Here is a 17,107-nt window from a genome sequence, read left to right as displayed (position 1 = left end):
TCGTTGTGCAAAAGCTTATTTAATTTTTTAAAGTATAAATGGGTGTTGGATTTTGTAAAATGCTTCTTCAGGATACACTAAGAAAATAGTATCATTTTTCTTTTATAGTTTGTTTTGGTGAGTTACATTGATGTATTTCTGAATATTAAACCAAACTTGTATTTCCTATATAAATCCCTCATATATGTGTGTTTGTGTATATGTATATATACATATATATGTATGTATATTTTTTAATTTGTAAATTTTGTTTAGAATTTTTGTAATAAAATTCAGGAGGGCTAGTTTTCTCATAATGTCTGTGTGGGTTTTGGTATCAGGGTAATTCTGGCCTCACAGAATGAGTTAGGAAGGATTTCTTCCTCTCCAGTCTTCTGAGTCTGTGTAAAAGTGGAAGAGTCTGTGTAGAACTGGTATTGCTTCTTTCCTAAATATTTTGCATAGGCCATCTGGGCCTAGATTTTTTCTTGTGGGGTTTTAAAATCATTGTTTCATTATCTTTAATACATATAGAGACTCAAATTATTTATTCTGTGTGAGCTTTAGTAATTTGTGTTTTTCAAGGAATTTGTCCACTGTGTCTACATTTTTGAGTTTGAGTTAAGGTTGTTCACAGTATCCCTTATCCTTTAATATACATAGGATCTATAGTGATGTTACCCCTTTCAATATTAGTAATTCATGATGTTTCTTGACATTGAAGTGGAATGACTTTTTGGATCTGTGATTTTATTGTTTTCAATACATTTAGGACAATTCTGTCCATTAATTCTTCAATTTTGCTTTTCTGCTTTCTTCTCTCACTCTTCTTGGAGGACTCCAATTACATGTCTATTACTTTATTTTCTCATAGCCCCCTGATGCTCTTTTTACTTTTAAAAATTCTCTTCTCTTTTTTCACTTTGTATAGTTTCTGTCATATTTTTAAATTCACTAACCTTTTCTCCTTCTATGTCTAATCTGCTGTTAATCTTCAGCTCAGTTCAGTTGCTCAGTCGTGTCTGACTCTTTGCAACCCCATGGACTGCAGCACGCCAGGCCTCCCTGTCTATCACCAACTCTCGGAGTTTACTCAAACTCATGTCTATTGAGTTGGTGATGCCATCCAACCATCTCATCCTCTGTTGTCTCCTTCTCCTCCTGCTGTTAATCTCATCCAGTGTCTATTTCACTTTGGATATTACATATTTTATCTCTAGAAGTTTGATTTTGGTCTTTTAAAAAATATCATCCATTATTCCCTTAACTTTTTAATATGTGGAATATAGTTATAATTCTTTCAATGTCTTTGTCTCTAATTAGAACTAATAACTATGTCAGTTCTGGATCAGTTTCCACTGGTTGCTTTTCCTTTTCATTATGATTCCTCTTTTCTTTTTTTTTTTTAATGTCTGATAGTCTTTGATTGGATTCCAGACATTATGAATTTTACTATATTGGGTACTAAATATTTTTGTGTTCCTATTTTTGAGCTTTATTCTGGATGGAGTTAAGCTACTTAGAAGCAGTTCTATCACTTGAAGTATTGTTTTTAGATTTGTTAGGGAGGACATGAACTGCATTTAATCTAGGACTAATTATTACACATTACTGTGGCATTATCCTTTTAAGCGCTCTAATGCTTGTGAGTTATAAAGGTTTTTGTTGTTGTTGTCACTGTAGCTGGTGGATATGGGTATTGTTCCCAGCTCTGTGTGAAACGTTCCTTCTAATTCTCTCAGTGACCACTGTCCCGGTCTCCACTAGTTTCTTTACATTCATATGATTAGGTACGCTGTGAACCTGACTAGGGATATCCACAGACCTCTGAAGTTCTCTTTCAGTGTAGCTCTTTCCTCCCTGATACTTTATTCTGCAAACTCTGTCTTCCTTTTGCTTCTTAGTCTTTTAACAGCATCTCCTAATACCAGGGAGTCTACCATCCTCTGGATGGATTTCTCCCCTCTCAACCCAGGTGTGGAAACTCATGACAGAAAGATGGGGCAATAATAGGGTTCAACTGGCTTGTTTGCCAACTCTCAGGGATCTTGGTCCTTCAGTGTTTGATGTCCATTTTCCTAAAACCATTGTTTGATGTATTTTTTCTGTTATGATTTGGGTATTTCAGGCAAAATGGTGTACCTGGTACCCATACTCCTTCCTGCTTGGAAGTGAAAGTGGTGTGTGTGGATGTGTGTGTCTGTTCTTTTCAACTTCTTGACTATGCCTAATTTATCATTTATTAAATTCATTTTTACTTTTAAATAAAGGCATTTAGTGCTCTGAATATTCCTTTTCATTGAACTCTAGCCAATTGTGACAAGGTTTGACTTGTAATTCTCTTCTTTTTGCTTATTTCTAATTTAAAAAATTTGATTGACATTTCCTGCACATTCTCATAGCTGCTTTTTAATTTCCATTTTTCTCCTGGGTGATTTTGTTGTTGTTGGTTTTGGTCTATTTTTTGCTACTTTTTCTGTTCATTTTTAAATTTTACTGAACGTGGTTAGAGAACAGTCTATTTGGTTTATCTCTTTTTTGTAATTTACTGAGTTTTTCTTCTCTAAGGTCCAAATAAGTGACACTTTCCCTAACTGTCTGTGTGTTTGCAAATAATGTGAAGTCCATTTGTTGAGTACATATTTCTCTCTCTTGTTTTTATCCATCTATAATCAATTATGTTAATTTTACTCTTAGATATCTCTATATTATTATATCTTATTGCGATTCCTAAAGTTTTAAAATCACTCTTAGCTATGTTGTGGGATGTAGGGTTGCTCAGAGACTATGAGGAAATACTGAATACAAGGTGACCTTGTAGTTCAATTTCTAATTATACTAGAATAGATATAGAAGCTGTTAAAACGATGGAGCTTCCCAGGTGGCGCAAGTGGTAACCCACCTGCCAATACAGGAGACATAAGAGATGCTGGTTCAGTCCCTTGTCATGAAGATCCCCTGGAGAAGGGAATGGTACCCCACTCCAGTATTCTTGCCTGGAGAATCCCCATATGGTTGCAAACACAACTGAAGTGACTTAGCACACATGAATGAGGGAACACTGAATATAAGCTGACTCTATAGTTCAATTTCTAATTATACTACAATAGATATAAAAGCTGTTAAAATAATTGCAAGGATACACAAATACAGAGGTGGGGTTAGCCTTTAAGACAAATAGCACAGGGAATGAAAATGAAATATATCGCTTCAGCAAAAAGAATCTCAAGGCAACAGTTCTGGCATGAGGACTGTGGATGTATCTAGCAGCAGTGCTGCTGCTGGCAAAAACCATGGTTTAAATGGTCATATTTTTAATTTGATGTAAATTTACCTACTCTGCCCAAATTAAACTTTCTGACATTTCCTGATGATTAGTGCTTCCATAAAAAGTTGTATTTAATATTTAAAATGCTAAATATTCAATCTCTCTTCTATACAAGTACATGAATGATTTATACATTCAAAAGCTTACACAATGCAAAAATTAAAGTGATAAAACTACAGACAGTTAAGACATTTCCCTCTGCTAAATATTTACCTTAATGGGCCCGAGATAGGAAGATCCTTTAACTGTGGCAAGTATGATTTGAGACTCTTCCAGTTGAGCTAATGTATCATCTATAGATGAGATTATTAGGATAGAGTAAGCCTCAGTGTGATGAAGAACTAAATGTAAAGGAGTAGTGTTCCAAAGATCAATAATCCTATATAGCATTTTCTCAAGAGCAGCTTCATTAGTTGCTGAGGTTGATATCTCATTTATTTCATTTTCATACTGAAACATCTAAAACAAAAAATTGTTAATATCCAATGGAGCAAATAATTCCTGATACATTTAAAATGGAAGATTTAAATGAATCTGTTGAAAATCTGATTCCAGTTAGGTTTATATCCTAACCAGAGACTTCACGGTCTAACTTTCATGAAGTAGCCCTTTTCAGTTTTTAATCATTCTATTTCACATTCTTCTTGCTCAGTGAAAATTTCTGACTCAATATTTCTTTCTTCTGATTATAGTCAGTGTAAAAAATAGCTAACAGCACCTTCTGCATATCTGCAGATAGCATTATTTCTTTCAGCTTTTCTTTTCTCTGCACTAATGCCAACTGCTTGATTATTTTGTGACAAGTTTTTACTTTCTATGATAATTCTTGGGATATAATAATCTGAGAGAACATAACTCTAATGGGCACAGCTTTCCATGGCTTCACTTTGACACAGCTCCATGAGGATAAATGTCTCTCAAAATACTTTAATGGAGTATTTACAGACCTTTCCATGTGTACTGACTGCCAATTTCCACTGGACAAAATCTTAATGTAAAAAAAAATCTTAATGTCTCCAGATTCAATCACCAGAACAGAGATACTTGGAGAGCTGCTCTTCTCTGCATCTTGGAATTAATTAGCTGCCCCTGTTGTTTTTACCCCTGAAAGAAGATTCTACTGCTGTTCGCATATGTCATCCTATTTAATATCTCCATTTATTTCCAGTAGTCATGTGTGGATGTGAGAGTTGGACTATAAAAAAGTTGAGCGCCGAAGAATTGATGCTTTTGAACTGTGGTATTGGAGAAGACTCTTGAGAGTCCCTTGGACTGCAAGGAGATTCAACCAGTCCATCCTAAAGGAGATCAGTCCTGGGTGTTCATTGGAGGGACTGACGTTGAAGCTGAAACTCCAATAGTTTGGCCACCTGATGCGGAGAGCTGACTCATTTGAAAAGACCCTGATGCTGGGAAAGATTGAGGGCAGGAGGAAAAGGGGACAACAGAAGATGAGATGATTGGATGGCATCACTGACACAATGGACATGGGTTTGGGTGGACTCTGGGAGTTGGTGATGGACAGGGAGGCCTGGCGTGCTGCGGTTCATGGGGTCGCAAAGAGTCGGACACGACTGAGTGACTGAACTGACTGATTGTTGAAATTGTGCCAGATTTTTGGAATGCTCATTGGCACTGATTAAATAGTCTGAAACTATCTAGATATTTTGATGAATTAACTCTTGGACCATAGTTCAGTTCGGATACTCTGATAATGATCCAGGGAAGGATGCAACATTTAGATGAGATAAGGAAAGAGAGAGCAAGAGAAGAGTCAAAGATTATTTCATCATTTTTGGCTTAAGTAACGAGAAAAGAGTGGAGGTGCCATTAACTGAGATGGCGAGGATAAAGGAAGAGTGGAATTTTGGAGATGGAGAAAGAGAAGCGCATTTTTGACATGTTAACTTTGAGATATTTTTTAGACATATAAGTGGCAGTGGATCTATGAGTTCAGAAGGGCAGCTGACTTTAGGGCTAAAGATATAAATCAATTTTTAAAATAAATTAAAGTTCACCTTTAAAATTCTTCTTGTCTAATTAAATTTTTTTCTCCATTTCCTCATTATAGCAAATCATTTAGTAGAAAAGTATAGGCATAAAATACTATTTTGGTTATATTCAGTTCAGTTCAGTTGCTCAGTCATGTCCGACTCTTTGCGACCCCATGAATTGCAGCACTCCAGGCCTCCCTGTCCATCACAAACTCCCGGAGTTTACTCAAACTCATGCCCATCAAGTCGGTGATGCCATTCATCCATCTCATCCTCTGTTGTCCTCTTCTCCTCCTGCCCCCAATCCCTCCCAGCATCAGGGTCTTTTCCAATGAGTCAACTCTTCGCATGAAGTGGCCAAAGTATTGGAGTTTCAGCTTCAGCACCAGTCCTTGGTTATATTAGGCCATTGTCAGTTGTGGAACATGAAATATAAATGAAGCTTATTGTAAACTACACAGGAAAATAGAAAAATTTTAACCATGAAAATCATAGTAAAATTTTATTTTTATAACAAAACCTACAGGTAAATCAAATAGCTGCTAATTGTATATTTTAAATAGAATATCAAGTTATTTGTAGGGCCACCCTAACATGCTATTAATATATCTTCATTTTATATAAATACTGTAGTTTTGATTGTATTCCTATAAAATTTACTCTCCACAAGAAGTATCACTGTTAAATAAAAACACTAATTTAATTTCATTTGTTATGCGTGAAAACCAGTATTACTGTTTTCGAATCACCTAGTAGTAATGGCATGATAAATGGCTTACACTTAGAATATGTACATCATATTTTTTAAACCAAAAAACAAATTTACTATTCAATGTAATACTAGTTTTATCAGTTATTAATCTGTACTAAACTACCATCAATGAAGCATCAGCTATCATCTACTAATACATTATACTCCTACTTTTCCTAACATTCCATAAATGTCTTATTTTTCTAATTCCTACTCCTTGTAGATTTACTTGCCTACTTAAATTTGGGCCTTCTGCTATGCCAACTTTATTTCAAACTATTTTAATTTACCTTGAGTGCTAGAAGATTCTCTACTGTACAGTTTTTATCAAGAGACACTGACTTTCCAATAATCTCCTGGAGAGCTTCCCAATGCCTTGGCTTGAGACAGGGGTTTCCTAGTGCTATGATGATTGGCAGCTCTTGTTTAAAATCTATCACTGATTGCTTAAGATGTGTCACCATGTCATTTTTAGGTAGACCTATAAGAAGCAATGGGTCAGCAGCTTTACCATACAGTCCACATTTTCTAAGCCAGAAAACAAATTTGCTATTTAATGTAATATTGCTTTATCAGTTATTAATCTGCACTAAAATAATGAAGCTTTTTATTAACATCTCTCTCCCATAAGAATCAAGCATGGATTAAAATAAAGGGAAATAGTTAATCAGGACTAGTGATTAAAACCCCAAACTATCAGAACAAGTTATTTTGCAAAATTTGATACTAGGATAGGTAGTTACCACAGGGTTTCCCAGATTTTCCCTGACAAGATAGACATACAGACAGAGAGGTACGCACATACAATTCAAAAGACTATTATGGTTTTGGGGCTTTTCAATTCTGCTCATTAAAAGAACATTAAGGGAAAAAACCAGTCACTATCATTTCATAAAGAACATATCTTCACACTGAAATGTAGAAAATGTAGGTAAAAACTTTGCCATAGACCAGAACTGATCTTTCCTCTGGCATTACCAACACACCACGATACAGATTCCTGGGTCGGGAAGATACCCTGGAGGAGACCATGGCAACCCACTCCAGTATTCTTGCCTGGAGAATCGCTATGGACAGAGGAGCCTGGCGGGCTACAGTCCACGGGGTCACAAAGAGATGGACACGACTGAGCGACTAAGCACAGCACACACAAAGGGTGCAGGACTCAAAACCTGAGCAGTGAAGGTTCAACCCTTATAACCTTTGACTCAATTTATAAAAGAGGGAGGAGACAGAGAAATAGCCAAAGTAGGGCACTTGAGAGAACTGAAAATTATACATATTCTTGACCATCCAGTTGGTACAGATGAGGCTTATTTTATAAAGCTATGTTGAATAACAAAGTGTATTTCAAGACTTGATTAGATAAAAAGATGAGAATAAGTTTTCTGCAAGTCTGTACAGTGGTGAACAAGATTTTATCTGGGAAACTATGGATAAAAGAAAGTGTTGTCTACTTGTTACTTTATATGTAGCTCTCTGAAACAGATATATGACACAATATTGAAAGAGAATGCACAAAATGAGTGTTGTGTTGCTTTAACACTCTGGGTGATTTGTCCCCAATTTTTCTCTTTTCTACAGTTTCTGTGATAGTCATATTTCTTATATAATTTAAAAACAAGCAAATTAAGGTGTTTTCCTTGAAAGAAAAAAAAACTATAAAGAAAACTATAAAACTATTAAAAAAAAACTATAGCTTAAGGTATAGCTATAGGCAAGAGGAATTTAAAAAAAATAAAAGCATTATCTTGCCAAGTGGAATAAAGCTTTCTATTTGGAAAGGATTTGATTTTACAGAATTGCTTGCACAGGAACAGCATCTCTGTGTTGGCAAGATTTCAGATTTGATGATTAGCAGAAGGAAAACCTATCAAAATGACTCTGGCTGTTTCCCGCATTGCCCAAAGTATACTATCTGCATACACAGTAAGGGTTTGAAGGTTGGTCCTTAACATCAAAACATCTGTGGTGCTAAGAGCCAGAATCAGGGGGAAACATTTGGGGTTCTACTTAGGGAATCAATTTTTAACAGATATAAAATAGTTACTAATTAATTAAAAAAAATTTTTTCCAAAGTTTTAATCTCTTTTTTGCTTCAGGAAGTGATTCCTACCTATACTCTTGTACTGTCTTTTCAGTTGTTAATGGTCAGTCCTTAGAACAGGTAAAGTAACAAAGCCAAGGACAATGATCTTGCTGGCTCAGTAGCCATTTTTGTGTAAATTAGAAAAACTTGAAAGACACTTTACCTTTTTCTAGTACAAAGATTATTTGCATCCATTTTGAAACATTTCTATATACTGATTCTGTATCAATACTGTCAAGAGTGCTATTCCTCCATTCCCAAAAGAGTGTTCCCCATTCCTCTTGTGCATCCCATAATATTTTCCTTAAGGTTAAGTCATAGTCAATGTCAGCGATCTCTGAAAGTACAATTTGTATAATCTCTTCCACATTAAGAAAATGCATATGAGACTGGGAATCATCGAAACAATCCTGATAGTTTGAATATGTTTTAGCTTTGACAGCTAAACTTGCAGCCTCCTCTGAAAGATTCTGGATCATTTCCATTGCTGTTGACACTGGAGTACTAGCACATAACAAAACAGAATTTCTTATCTAAAAAAATAATAAGACATTTTTAGGAAGGTATAATGTTCTGAACTTAAACATGTTTTATTGACAGAATTTTAATATGCCACCTAAGTGTCAACAAACATTATTTGCAATCATTATCTGAAAAGATTGTCTTTAATTTATACTTATTTGTGATTATGCTTAATTTTAATTATTTTTTATTACAATAATACCTAAAATTTGTGTACCTTCTGTAGGTCAGGTCCTGTGATAAATAACATTGAGGACCTTATTCACTAAGTTCATACAAGAAATTTGAGAGATAATTTATATTTTCCATGATTTTTCAAGAAGTTCAGAGGTTCCCATCATCTAATGGTAAATGGCAGTTCCAGGGTAGGGCCCTAGGATAGCCTGCACTCCAAACTTACTTCCTTTTTCTGATGATGCTGAACTTGGTATTATTTGAATGATGTTTAACACATGTTACCTTATATTAGTTTTCCCACTGCACAGAAAATTGTGGACATTTGCAATAATAACCTCTAAAGAGGGATATAAGTAAAATTTTGTTCTGATTTCTTACTATATTATAAAATTCTAAAGATTAAGGATAATTTCACTTATTTATTTTTGTATGCCTCTTAGAACCTAGTAAAATCATATGTAAAAGCTGTTGGAAGAAGTAATGAATTTGGATCCTTTCACCTTATTCTTTAAAAAAAATCAAATCCATGGAACTGCATGTAGCACTGTGTTATGTGTAGTGCGGTCATCCAACAAGTACCGATAGCAATCGTAACACAAAAGCTTAAGCAATTGATAAATAGTAACTGTGATGATGGATAGGGCTTAGAATAATCTATATCAGTGATGCTTATATAATGGATTATAATAAAATTTTCTTTAGGCTTTTCATGCAATTTTCCATTCATTAATATTTATTTATGTTTGTAAATAGCTATCTTTGAGGGGAGGGAATACTTGGAGAAATAATCTTAGTTGCTTAGATGGAGGTAAAGTTTTGTCAACTCTATCAGCAGTGTTCTAATTGAGATCTTCACAGAATGGTATCAGTCACTAAGTATACCAATAAAATAATTTAAAAGTTTATGTAATTGCATCAATCAGAAGATGGAATAAATATGCCCCACCCTGTCTTTCCCAATGAATACATCTATAAATCCTGGACAGAACACATGGAGGGAGCAGTGAGGTGAGAAACCTGAAAATAAATTGTAGAAGGCAGGTTGGGGAAGAAGATGGTAACTTGAAATGCCACCAAATTAGCAGTGAGTTTACCATTTTCTCCCTGACCTAAGCTCAATGTATTAGAAACCTGGGAGGATTTTTCAGGAGGCAACAACAGTGAGAGCTCCAAGAGAACTTACTAGTTCTGACTTGAGGAGCAAGAAAGGTTCTGACAAAGATTCTTTGAACAAACTTAAGTCAGGCTCCCTGGTGGCTCAGATGGTAAAGCATCTGTCTACAATGTGGGAGACCTGGGTTCAATCTCTGGGTCGGGAAGATCCCTTGGAGAAGGAAATGGCAACTGCCCCTCCCCCCCCCCCCCCCAATCCAGTACTATTGCCTGGAAAATCCCAAGGCCAGAGGAGCCTGGTAGGCTCCATGGGGTCGCAAAGAGTGGGACACGACTGAGCGATTTCACTTTCTTTTCTTTCTGACTGACTACTAAGTAGGTTGTAACTTTTAGGCTCATTTGTGCACTTCCTTATAAAATTAAGTTGTAGTAAGAACCCTGCTAAGTCAGTTTAACCAGAATTCCCACCCTCAATGTCTGCTCATCCTAGACAACAGATCATTTCCCCTATTGCAATCATACTGAATAAAAATATGATTTTACCACTTTGACTACTGTTCAACTCTGGGTTTTCTTTGACATCTCCTAATGCTCAGAGTATGGAAATCCTCTCTTTCTCTCTCTTTTTCTTTTTTCTCACAACCCATTCCTCAAACAATTTTAAGATGGTGGCAATGGAAGCTTCAGGAGCTGAAACTCTGAGGGAAGAGAACTTTACTTTCTGTCTTGGGAATCTGTGGCTCTAAGGAGGGTACACCCTGTTGATTTTTTTCTGTGTGTTCTACCACTTTGCCCCAGATGTGGGTGCAGTTATGGAAGTTGACAGAGTACAGTAACAAGTCCCAGTTTTCTAACCAGAGGACTGAAAAAAAGAGTGCAGAGAATCTGGAAAATAAGGAGAAGATGGTAAACAGAAAAGGACCTCTGGAAAGTAACTACATAAAGTTGTTAATGAACTCCTGGGCTCAATTGGGCTGCACACATATAGATCTGATCCTATTCAGCACATCAAAGACTCTGAGATTAAACTAACATACCACTACCCAGAATAATACTGACTATTGGATGGCACAAACATGGTCTGAACAGCACTTTAGAGACATTGATAATGGAAATAACAATGGAAAGAAACCCACAGCCCAAAGAAAGTGGGTTGGAACTTGGGACCTGAATCTGACTAGGTCAACAGTTTTCTAAAACAAAAATACCAACATGGCATTTAGGTAAGACACAGAACTTTAGAGCATAATATTTAATCCAATATTACTCCATATACAAAAAATCAGGAAAACCTCAACTCACATGGGAAAAAATAATCAACAGACACCAATGTCTAGATGACACAGATGTTAGAATTATCTGACAAAGAATATAAAGCAGGTTTTGTAACAATGCTGCACAGAAACAATGTATATTCTTAAAGCCACTTGGGAAATAGAAAGTCTTAGCAAAGAAAAATAAAAAAAGATATAAAGAAAAATCAAACGAAAATTTTAGAACTGAGAAACACAATAAACAAAAGTAGAAGTTCATTGGATTTGACTCAATAATAGCATGAAGATGATAGAAGAAAGAATCAGTGAACCTAAAGATAGATGCTAACTCTAGCTGAGACCCTCCCCAAGGGCTGCCCTTGACCAAAAAGTCACACAAGATTAAACCTGCTCTATAGCTCCATCATGGATGTGTGAAGAACCAGCCCTCTTGTCTTCATTCAGGATAACTCTGCAGAGCCATTCCAATAGAGATTCCCCTGGTTGCTCAGGTGGTAAAGCAACTGCCTGCAGTGCTGGAGACCTGGGTTCAATCCCTGGACTGGGAAGATCCCCTGGAGGAGGGCATGGCAACCCACTCCAGTGTTCTTGCCTGGAGAATCCCCATGGACAGAAGAGCTTGGTGGGCTGCAGTCCATGGGGTTACAAAGAGTCAGACACAACTGAGCGACTAAGCATAGAGCACAGGATCCTATGAAACCTACATGGCAATGACACTAGAATTCAATTTTTCCAACCTTGATTACCTCAAGCCCTCACATGGTTGCCAGAAGCACTTTCCAATGAACCTACTGTAACACAGATATTCCATCTCAGTGTCCAACCTAGTACACTTAACATGTAAGTTGGGTGAACTAGAAACCTTGGTACACATGCATATGAAATTTCTAGTAATATTTTAAAGATTGCAATTGAATGCATTCAGTACTCTCATATGCCTATTTTTTTCACCTTTATTGTATTTGTGTGAAGCCAGTATAGATTCTGCATAGATGTAGAAAATTTTTAAAGTAATGAATACATACAAATATTATACAAACTTGTATAATACATAACATTGTGCCTAATACATATTAGGTACCAAAATATACTGAATAAATATGATAATAGTAACTTGTAATGGTGGTGGGGATAGAGGGGAGTGGAGAGAAGCAAGGATTCTGGAGCCCTAGCCCTCACTGCATGATCTTAAGCAAGTTACTTAACCTCTTTAAAACTGAGGTGTTTGTTTGTTTATTTTCATGCAGAAAAAGGATAAAGCACCTAGCATGATTATTGACGCTTAGTTAAAGCTCAATAAATGTTAGGTGTTTATTGTATAGTTTGCTCCTCATAAGTGAGTGAAGCTGGAACTATTTATTATCTTTTGGCCTAGCCTAAGGCCCAAAAAGTATCCAGGGTTTTTTAGCCCTTTTTACGCCATGGGCCAACTTTAGCAGTCTGTTGAAGCCTATGGAAAAAAATCACCACTTTACTGTTGCTTGTCTACATTAACTCAAAGTTGGAGAAAATGCTAAACTTCAATTAGAGATTAGTGAGAATAAACACATAATTTCACTTCTCATTCAAATTCACAAATCAAAATTATGTCTGTGGATTCCAGGTTAAGAATACTTGGGCTAAATTATTTACTTAAGATTCCACAGAAAGGAAATACCTATATGTTAGGCTTACACAATGAGAAACAAAAACTTACTTTGGCCTTTAAATTACTAACTTCAATACGTAGACCAGTGATGTATGATTCCAAATTGTCTCTGAATTTAGAAATAGCAGCATCTTTATTTGTTTCACTTAACTTCACAGAAGCTTTTAGTTGACCAAACTTGATAAGAAGGATTTTATAAATGGCAATTTGCTCTTCTGAAACATGGATCTGGTAATACCTTACAACAGAATACAGCTGAGCAACTATTGTGTACTCTTTTTCTAACTTAGATATTTTTGAAGAAATTGCATCCAAAAAAGTAAAATATTCCAAAAATTCTTGTATTTCAGTGGGAGTATATTCCAGCTTCTGCAAGGATGAGTCTATAACCTGAAATCATTAACAAATCAATTACAATTATATAATGATTTTTCATTATTTTAGAAAAGTAGTTACTCAATATCTCTCACTAATTTACATAATTATAATTTTTAAAAAAGACATCATCTAGACATTATTCTAAGTATTGCTTAAATACCAGAGCATTAACAAGATCAAATCCTTTCTACTGTTAACAGAAGGAACTTGAATGTAACTTGCACATAAAATAAATGCTACTAAAACATAAAGACGGTTTCTCTGGTGATTCAGATGGTAAAGAGTTTGCCAGCAATGCAGGAAACCCAGGTTTGATCCCTGGGTCGGGAAGATCCTCTGGAGAAGGGAATGGCAAACCACCCTAGTATTCTTGTGTGGTATTCTTGTGTCCAGTATTCCCATGGACAGAAGAGCCTGACAGGCTATAGCTCATGGGGTTGCAAAAATCAGACATGACTGAGCAACTAAGCATGCATACATATGAGACATAAAGAAATACTATTATGAATAAATTTGTTCTAAGAAGTAAATGCAGTAGTAGTAAAAAGTTTATGACTTAAAATATGAACGGTGCATAATAATTGCTCCCATTTTCTTGAGCATTTATATGTTATGTTCTTCATGTACACAATCTCATTTTGTTATGATAGCATGATTGTACTGTCAGTTCAGTACAATCGTTCAGTTGTGTCCGACTCTTTGTGATCCCATGGACTGCAGCATGCCAGGCCTCCCTGTCTATCACCAACTCCTGGAGTTTACTCAAACTCCAATGTCCCTTGAGTCGGTGATGCCATCCAACCATCTCATCCTCTGTCATCCCCTTCTCCTCCTGCCTTCAGTCGTTCCCAGCATCAGTGTCTTTTCAAATGAGTCAGTTCTTCGCATCAGGTAGCCAAAGTGTTGGAGCTTCAGCTTCAACATCAATCTATTCAATGAATATTCAGGACTGATTTCCTTTAGGATGGACTGGTTGGATCTCCTTACTGTCCAAGGGACTCTCAAGAGTCTTCTCCAACACCACGGTTCAAAAGCATCAATTCTTCGGTGCTCAACTTTCTTTATAGTCCAATTCTCACATCCATAAATGACTACTGGAAAAAACCATAGCTTTGACTAGACAGATCTTTGTTGGCAAAGTAATGTCTCTGCTTTTTAATATGCTGTCTAGGTTGGTCAAAATTTTTCTTCTAAGGAGCCAGCATCTTTTAATTTCATGGCTGCAGTCACCATCTGCAGTGATTTTGGAGCCCCCCCAAAATAAAGTCTCTCACTGTTTCCACTGTTTCCCCATCTATTTGCCATGAAGTGATGGGACCGGATGCCATGATGCTAGTATTCTGAATGTTGAGCTTTAAGCCAACTTTTCACTCTCGTCTTTCACTTTCATCAAGAGGCTCTTTAGTTCTTTGCTTTCTGCCATAAGGGTGGTGTCATCTGCACATCTGAGGTTACTGATATTTCTCCCGGCAATCTTGATTTCAGCTTGTGCTTCATCCAGCCCAGCATTTCGCATGACGTACTCTGCATATAAATTAAATAAGTAGGGGGACAATATATAGCCTTGACATACTCCTTTCCCAATTTGGAACCAGTCTGTTGCTCCATGTCCAGTTCTAATTGTTGCTTCTTGACCTGCACACAAATTTCTCAAGAGGCAGGTCAGGTGGTCTGGTAGTCCCATCTCTTTCAGAATTTTCCATAGTTTGTTGTGGTCCACACAGTCAAAGGTTTTGGCATAGTCAATAAAGCAGAAATAGATGTTTTTCTGGAACTCTCTTGCTTTTTCAATGATCCAGCGGATGTTGGCAATTTGATCTCTGGTTCCTTTGCCTTTTCTAAATCCAGCTTGAACATCTGGAAGTTCATGGTTCACGTACTGTTGAAGTCTGGCTTGGAGAATTTTGAGAATTACTTTACTAGCGTGTGAGATGAGTGCAATTGTGTGGTAGTTTGAGCATTCTTTGGCATTGCCTTTCTTTGGGATTGGAATGAAAACTGACCTTTTCCAGTCCTGTGGCCACTGCCAAGTTTTTCAAATTTGCTGGCATATTGAGTGCAGCACTTTTACAGCATCATCTTTTAGGATTTGAAATAGCTCAACTGGAATTCCATCAAGTCTACTAGTTTTGTTCATAGTGATGCTTCTTAAGGCCCACTTGACTTCACATTCCAGGATGTCTGGATCTAGGTGAGTGATCACACCATCATGATTATCTGGGTCGTAAAGATCTCTTTTGTATAGTTCTTCTGTGTATTCTTGCCACCTCTTCTTAATCTCTTCTGCTTCTGTTAGGTCCATCCCAATTCTGTCCTTTATTGTGCCCATCTTTGCATGAAATGTTCCCTTGGTATCTCTAATTTTTTTGAAGAGATCTCTAGTCTTTCCCATTCTATTGTTTTTCTCTATTTCTTTGCATTGATTGCTGAGGAAGGCTTTCTTATGTCTCCTTGCTATTCTTTGGAACACTGCATTCAGATGGATATATCTTTTGTTTTCTCCTTTGCCTTTCACGTTTCTTCTATTCACAGCTATTTGTAAGGCCTCCTCAGACAACCATTTTGTCTTTTTGCATTTCTCTTCCTTGGGGATGATCTTGATCCCTGTCTCCTGTACAGTGTCACGAACTTCCATCCATAGTTCTTCAGGGACTCTGTCTTATCAGAGCTAATCCTTTAAATCTGTTTGTCACTTCCACTGTATAATCATAAGAGATTGGATCTAGGTCATACCTGAATGGTCTAGTGGTTTTCACTACTTTCTTCAATTTTAAGAAATTTAAGAAAGCATGTTTACTACTTGAGTGTTATTTTCTCTAGTCTGCAAAGAGGGAAACTGAGTTTCAGAAGGATTAATAAGCCTAAGATATGAAATTTAGAGAGTTACAGAGCTATGAATCAAACCCAAATCAGAGTCCAAATCCTGTTTGTATCCATTATAAGTATATGCAATCATTACAAATATATGCACAAATGTATGTGTGTGCTGTAGGGTGCTTAGTTGCTCAGTCATGTCCAACTCTTTGCAACCCCATGAACTTTAGCTTGCCAGGCTCCTCTGTTCATGGAGATTCTCCAAGTAAGAATAATGAAGCGGGTTGCCATGCCCTCCCCCAGGGCATCCTCTCAACCCAGGGATCGAACCTGTGTATCCCAAATGCAAGTGGATTCTTTAGCATCTGAGCCACCAGGGAAGCCCATATATATGTGTATATATAACATTCACACCTTTTATAAGTACATGTATATCATTCCGTTAGATTTTCAAAAGAATTAAATTCCTATACTTAAATTATAATTTTACCATAGTTTCCCTCATGTTTCAAGGGCTCTTGATGAGTACTCATAATTCTGTAATCAATATCAGTTTAATTTTCCAGCTCACAGCCTTGAATTGCCTGTGTATGTCTCTAATTTTTTAAATACTTTATTCTACTTGACTATATGCTCATGCAAAAACTGCAATAAAAAAATTTTATAAAATAAAAATACCTATTACTTCACCACCCAGAGATAATTACGCTAACCAAGCAGAAATTTTACTGTGGTGTATGTAAGTGTGTGTGTGTGTATGTGTATGTATGTGAGTGTATGTGGTGTATGTGAGTGTACATGCACATATGTGAACCTGCTCTTAAATATACATTTTTATCACAGGGTTAGTATGAACTGACTTTAAAGTCAGAGAGACCTGTGTTTGAATCCTAGCTCCCATATTTACTAACTGCATGAACCAAAGTAGCTTTACTTTAATAAACTTGGTGTCCTCATTACAGTTTTGAGAATCAAATAAAATAATGTATTAATGGGTTTAAAATGATGCCTGCTGAATTTGACTTAAACTGATCACAATA

The 17,107-nt window shown here is 36.4% G+C and overlaps 1 protein-coding gene across 1 annotated transcript in view; it reads right to left on the bottom strand.

Annotated features, from left to right (window-relative positions):
* DNAH14 (dynein axonemal heavy chain 14) overlaps positions 1 to 17,107 on the bottom strand; it is a 388,841-nt gene that overhangs the window by 241,830 nt on the left and 129,904 nt on the right. Inside the window, exons 17-20 of the mRNA XM_043922886.1 lie at positions 12,924 to 13,265; positions 8,305 to 8,674; positions 6,343 to 6,533; positions 3,521 to 3,766 (exon numbers count right to left, since the gene is read on the bottom strand). Of these exons, the coding sequence (XP_043778821.1) occupies positions 3,521 to 3,766; positions 6,343 to 6,533; positions 8,305 to 8,674; positions 12,924 to 13,265 (1,149 nt within the window). The remainder of the gene's footprint in view (positions 1 to 3,520; positions 3,767 to 6,342; positions 6,534 to 8,304; positions 8,675 to 12,923; positions 13,266 to 17,107) is intronic.

This window comes from Cervus elaphus, chromosome 14 (genome assembly GCF_910594005.1).
Source record: "Cervus elaphus chromosome 14, mCerEla1.1, whole genome shotgun sequence".
In the NCBI taxonomy this organism is placed as follows: Eukaryota; Metazoa; Chordata; class Mammalia; order Artiodactyla; family Cervidae; genus Cervus; species Cervus elaphus.
This window is presented reverse-complemented; position numbering and strand designations above follow the sequence as displayed.